A 6,676-nucleotide genomic window follows, 5' to 3' on the forward strand; every position below is an offset into this window, starting at 1 on the left:
ATAATAGGTCATTGGGATAAATTAAAAAAGAAAGTGAGTATACAAATGGAGGGAGATACAAATGGAGGGAGTATTTTATTACAAATGGAGGGAGTATTTTATGTAAGTATGTACTCAATCAATCTCCAATCATCTAGGAGACCCTATTATATTTCATAATATATTATAGTAGTGTCATACATCCATGTAATATCGATAATAGTTTCTTAACTATATAAAAATTTAATTTTGAAATCTTATCATATTACACTTGTATAAAATAAGGAAATATTATATATTAGCAAAATAATATTTATTAAAGATAAAAAAAATATTACTACAATGAATATGCGCAATATTCTTTACCATTGCCGAATGCTGCATCAATCTAACATATGCACAAACACCTTTCACCGGCTATAATAAATATTGCAAGAAATGTTTTTGGGATTCATAACGAGTAACAGCATCCTAGTATAAATTAATAAGACACATGAACATCTTAAAAACATTCTGTACAACTCAAAATTTAATTAGAGGTGCTACTCCAAAATAATAAACCAATTTCCCTTCCTAAAATTGCAGCTCTGAAACAACATAAATCTCACAATGAAAAGCGAAGCTCAAGCATGGAGAGTTGCAATTTTCTCCGATAACACGTCGATCTCTTCGTTATTCTCTTCGATTGGTTCCTCCTGCATAACAATGACAACAAGTTAACGATGTAAAGAGCATGGATACGATTGATTATAATGGTCTTTGACACAATTTACCTCTGCATTTTTCTTTTGTTCGACACCAATGCATTTTGAAGCACTGATGCTTGCACTCTTCAACAAGCTACGGGCGCTGTAATTTCCCCTGTTACCGTTTTGGGAACTACTGTTCATTCCATCATTCCCTGGGGGACTATCAAGAGTTGAAGCAACTGAAGCTGCACTTCGTTTTTCACAATCGTTCTCTTCAGGTTCCTCTTTCGGTGCAGGGACGCGCTCTCTACATGCACAATATATCAGTATATCACAAATAAATACATTATGAACTATGAAGATGTAACCAAATGCAAACTCTATCTATATATATTGTACAAACTCCAAATCCTACTATGATCTGGATAGTTAGATTTCAAGATTTAATGTCAACTGATGACAAATAACGTTAACAAAAAAATGTCGGCACAACGTCAACTCTGTCAACTGATTGACATTGGGTTGACATTTTTTGTTGACATTAAACCATGAAATCTAACGGTCCAGGTCATAAGATCATAGTTTGGAGTTTGCAGATTATCAATTACTCCATCCGTCCCAAAAATATAAGGACATTTGGGACGGAACGAGAATTAGTGCATAATTGGTAAAGTAAGACAGATGAGGAGAAGGACAGTTAAAATAGTGTTATTGGATTGTGGAACCCACATTATTATTACTATTTAATGGTGGGCCAGTGGTATAATTTGTAAATAAATTGATGTATATGGATAATGAGTTTGGGAGAATTTTTCATGAATGGAAATGGATACTTTTATGGGATCGACGAAAAAGAAAAGTGTCCTTATTTTTATGGGCTAGAGGGAGTATTAGATTAAACTGCACCGGTATATAATTTGACTTGACTGATCGCTATGCAACATGGACACACAAGATACTTGGATCTACAAACAAATTCAAAAAGGTAAAGAATCTAACACGATTATATAATATAAGTTTGGTCACTCAGTTCCGAGGCTAAGAAGTATCCTATTCCTTATCTAGGAAAAGCTAACGAAAAAATATCGGCTATACAATTTTCGTAAGAAATCAAGTTCAGTATTTTGAACTTTAGAGCATCTAGACGATTTTCATAACTCAAAAGCATATTTACTCCAAGAAACAATATACGTAAATGAAAATATACAACTTTATGGTTCGTAACACATCCAATTAGAAATCAGCTGTTGAACTCAATTTTATTTTGCATATAACAAGGACAGTCATGTAGTAGTCACTATCTAATCACTCAATGTATACAAAGATGGAAACAAACCTAGGTAATGAAGCGTGCTGTCTCTGTAGAGGAGTGCTTTTTTCGCCTTTACCATAGTGCTCTTCGAGATGGGCAAACTGTCTCTTGAACCGATCAACACCACTTGATTTGTATGGAAAGATAAAGTGTCAGAAAAACCAATTAACAAAAAGGCAATAAATTAGGTAATCGAGCAAATAAAAACAGGCGTAACCTTGGGTACATGAAGCCACTAGTCTGCTCTCCGCCTCGGAGATACTCCTCAAGCATATGAGGATGATACTCCAGAATCTACCGAATCACAAAAGATATTGCCAGAATAAGAAAAGGTAAATAACTTCAAGAAACCATTAATTACGAATTAATTACGAAATGAAACGTAGTTCAAAGGCTGACCTCTCTATATATCAACTCCCTAACATCATCTTTTGTCACTTTCCTCCTCTCGAAATCAAACTCGAGCTTCGATATTGGTGCAGTTGTAGGTTCACGGTCATCGTTTGACAACCCCTGAAAGTAGGGATCATTCAGTGCCTGCACAAAAAAACCATCCATGAATTTCTTACTGGACGTGATATTAATTGAAAAGCCAAAATAACCAAGAGGCTATATATATTACTTCATGAGCGGTCGGTCTATCTTTAGGATCAAACGCGAGAAGTCTTTCTAGCAACCGAAGAGCTAAAGGATCGGTATTAGGGAATTTCTGAGAAAACGGAACAGGTTGTTTCTTCCGCATACTGCTGAGATATCTCCTAGCCTTTTCATTCCTGATCTGTCATTGTAAGTGCAACATAATTATGTTACAAAAGATGAATCTAGAAGAACATTCAAATCTTCGTATATGACTAGGAGTCTAATTAAAAAATAAAATAAGCCCAGCTAATTAACTAACCCTTGCAATAGATTCAGGAGGTGGAGTGCCAAGCAAATCAGTCATTAAGTCTAGCTGATGCACCACATTTTTCCCGGGGAATAACGGTCTTCCACTGAGCATCTCAGCAAATATGCATCCGATACTCCAGATATCAATAGCAGGAGTGTACTGCACATCCGACAAAAAATACAACACCGAGTTTACTAATTATAAGCACGGCATTATAATTAGCAATGATTATAACAATCTCTAAGTAAAGGTAATGAATTTTATTAACGTGAATATCAGCAATGTTCAACACTCAAGATATCTGAGGTTAGGGCGAGTAACATTCTAGTAGAATCACTGTTTTGAAGATAAATAATGCATTGAGACATTCAAAGAAAAATGAGCTTACTTTAGAGAAAAAGGAACCACATAGCTCAGGAGCACGATACCACCGAGTTGCAACATAATCCTTTAGCAGAGATATGTACCAAAATCAGAAGGGTAAGGAAGCTGACACATGCATTTGAAAGGTGAGAGAAAACCATATGTGCACAGAAATGACACTTACAGTCCAAAATATAGCCGATGGGGCATCATTAAACGACACTCGTGCCAAGCCAAAATCACAAATCTTCAACTTACAGTCAGCATTAGCAAGAATGTTCTTTGGCTTTAAGTCCCGGTGGAACACATTTGCTGAAAATGCAGAAATGAAAATGTCATCAACGAAGGATAGTCACCACTCGAGGACAGAGAACTGTGAACTTAATCTTATAGTTATATCTAAAGGACATGGTTTACCTGAATGAGTGTATTTCAAGCCACGCAGGAGCTGGTAGAGGAAGAATTGATAATGCTCGGGTGTTAGGTCATCATTTGCTTTAATCACTTGGTGAAGATCAGATTCCATCAATTCAAAAACAACATAGATATCTCGGAATTCTCTCCGCGAAGGAGGAAGCATTATGTGCTTGATTTCAACAATATCAGGATGGCGAAGCAGGCGAAGAAGCTTGATTTCTCTGAGGATTCGCGTGGCATCAGAAACATGCTCAAACACGTCATTGATCTTTTTAATTGCAACTCCTTCGTCGGTATGAGTATCAATCGCAGAACCTACAACGCCATAGCTACCCTTGCCTATAACTTCTTGGACCTGATACCTACTCGCCTCCCCATACTCTGTGAAGAACTCGGTTTCCAGGTTACTCTGCCAAAACAGATGCTCAATAAGTGTTGGCAATTGAAACTAAAAAAAAATATTCCAACTATCTCACATGGGTGTACAAAGAGAACTGAAATTACTATATAGTAAGTCTTATGAGCCCCTTCTCCTATCACCAATTGGTTTTAGGATGGAACCATGGATTTCTATCAATAAGAGCTTCGTGAAATCAGTATTCCTCAAAGAATTACATGAACTTGTCACAAGATGATGGTGGAAACAAACACTAGATGATGCCTAAAGCTATGTTCTTGAACGTCGTAGTCCGATGCAGAAAAGAACATTGCGGTGGAATCAAACACAACATATATATCTCATTTGATGATAACTTGTTGAATGCAACAGTCATAAACATTACAAAGATGAATTTATCAGCTAACATTCCACTTCCAATCGCCCAAAATCAGGCAGGAAAATAATGCAAAGCTCCAATTTTTCTCGAATCAACCAACCAAACAAACAGCACCCATGATCAGATCACACAAAAAAAAGTCAAAACAGAAAACACAAGCAGATCCGGAGAGAAGGCAATGCAACCTTTTTGTGGGAATCCATGGCGGGGTTCGAAAAGGGGAAATCGAGGCGCTTGGGGACTTTAATCAGCTTGAGCCCCGAGAAATCAAAGTCTTCAACAATGGAAAGGGCGTTTTCCGTCAAATCGGAATGCGGCTGTTGCTCGTGATTACTAATAATGGGATTGGAATTGGGATTTGGGCGTTTTTGGAACCAGCGACGAACACCATCCACAAATGTGCCTCCCCCCATAAATATAAAAGGACTTCTTCACACCTCTTTTTCGGCCGATTCTCACGCTTCGATTCTTTATTCTCTCCCACTTATGTTCACTCCGTGGATGAGAGGGAATGTGGGAATTGGGGCTACTGGAGTTGAAGCAGTGGGAAAGGGGCAATTTTGGGGAGTGAAGATCCCACAACAACTCTGGAATTTTTCTTTAAAATTGGAATCTGAATAATGGTTTTTTTCTTTATTGAGGAAAGTAACCGGCAGCTGGATATTAGTATGATTATGGCTAATAATACAATAATAAATGAAGTGATTCTTATTTTTTAAAAGAGTGCCAAGATTTTTTTTCAAGATTTTTATTGTTATACTACAACATATTCCAATAATGAAAATGATTGAATCTAATTAACGATTAATATACCTATACAATTCAAAATATTAATATTGTGATACTTTCTGCAATAAACTAAAGTCATTATTGTATTACACTCGTGTCCTAGACTTCATTATATGCAAATTGATAGAATTAACTGTTGTTATTTTAAGTGTTGATCTGCACAGATTTTATACGTTTGCTAAAATTGATTGAATCAAAGACTAGAATCATATACAACTGAGAGCGACCGAGTTCGAAGGGAAAATAGAACGCCTCCAGCCAGATATACAGAGGCCGACATCATTTCATATGCTCTATGCACGACTGAAAAATTGGAGTGCTCTAAACCTGCTACTTATAGTGAACCTCAGGCAGTGAGAGCAAGAAATGAATTAAAGCAATAAATGATGAAATAGACTCTTTGATCAATAATAAGACTTGGATTTTGGTGGAAAGAATTGAGTTAAGTTAGTCAGTTGTAAATGGTTGTTTAAAAAGAAGGTGGAATCAGTAGGAACTGAAAATATCAGATACAAGGTTCGTTTAGTGGCCAGAGCACCGAAGAAGAGGGAGTGGATTACAATGAAGTGTTTGCTCCTATAGTCAAGCATGCTTCAATAAGAATCATGCTAGCAGTTGTGAATCAAAGAAACTGGGAAATGCAACAACGTGTTGTAAAATCTGCATTTTTGCATGGGGATATTGAAGAATCTATCTACATGTTTCAGCCCGAAGGATATGTGAAGAAGGGAGATGAAAATAAAGTCTGCCTACTCAAGAGGAGTCTCTATGGACTCAAGCAAATCCCAAGACAGTGGAACAGAAAATTTGATGAGCATACGTCGAACAATGGTTTTGCTAGGTCCAAATATGATGATTGCTTGTACATCAAAAGAAAGAAGGGGATTTATGTGGCTTATTTGCTGATTTATGTAGACGATATCCTGATAGCTGGACCTTCTAAGCATGAAGTGCAGTTGGTGAAGGATGGAGTGAATAAAAGTTTTGAAATGAAAGATCTAGGAGAAGCAAAAAGGATCTTAGGTATGGACATCATTAGAAATAGACAGGAGAGGACTCTTTGGCTATCTCAAGCAGACTATGTTGATAAGGTGTTGAAAAGGTTCAACATGAGGAGTGTAAAGCAGGCTACTACACCAAGTGTTCAACATTTCAAGCCGTCAAAAAATCAGATTCCAAGAAGTATGCGGGAAGCTAAGGAAAGAGTATATAGCATTAACATCAGTTGTGAAAGAAAGCTCCTAGATCAAGGGGATAACAGCTGAATTTGAATTGAAGCAAGATGCAGTGAATCACTGTGACAGCAGCAGTGCCCTTGTGTCTTGCTCGACATCAGGTGTTGCATGAGCGTGGCAAGCACATTGATGTGCGGCTACACTTTATCTGAGATGAGGTGGAGAAGGGAAATGCAAAAGTTGTCAAGATCTGTACTATGTATAACCCTGCAGATATGCTCACAAAG

At 37.1% G+C, this 6,676-nt stretch overlaps 1 protein-coding gene across 1 annotated transcript; it reads right to left on the minus strand.

The window, feature by feature from the left end:
- Window positions 1-275: 275 nt before the first annotated feature.
- On the minus strand, window positions 276-5,062 carry LOC121809451 (mitogen-activated protein kinase 9-like). Its single transcript, XM_042210085.1, has 11 exons — window positions 4,611-5,062; window positions 3,650-4,058; window positions 3,417-3,544; window positions 3,258-3,317; window positions 2,879-3,028; window positions 2,603-2,758; window positions 2,380-2,517; window positions 2,198-2,274; window positions 2,005-2,106; window positions 753-975; window positions 276-674 (listed from the first exon to the last, which is right to left on the minus strand). The coding sequence occupies exons 1-11, from the start codon at window positions 4,836-4,838 to the stop codon at window positions 603-605; spliced, it is 1,743 nt and encodes a 580-aa protein (XP_042066019.1). The 5' UTR covers window positions 4,839-5,062; the 3' UTR covers window positions 276-602.
- Between the last annotated feature and the right edge of the window lie 1,614 nt (window positions 5,063-6,676).

Source organism: Salvia splendens, chromosome 6, assembly GCF_004379255.2.
Source record: "Salvia splendens isolate huo1 chromosome 6, SspV2, whole genome shotgun sequence".
NCBI lineage: Eukaryota > Viridiplantae > Streptophyta > Magnoliopsida > Lamiales > Lamiaceae > Salvia > Salvia splendens.

Coding starts and splice junctions, on each gene's coding strand:
- LOC121809451 (XM_042210085.1), bottom strand. CDS start 4,838: ATGGGGGGAGGCACATTTGTGGATGGTGTTCGTCGCTGGTTCCAAAAA. Junction 4,059..4,610: donor CCATGGATTCCCACAAAAAG/GTTGCATTGCCT, acceptor CTGTTTTGGCAG/AGTAACCTGGAAACCGAGTT. Junction 3,318..3,416: donor CATCGGCTATATTTTGGACT/GTAAGTGTCATT, acceptor TCTCTGCTAAAG/GATTATGTTGCAACTCGGTG.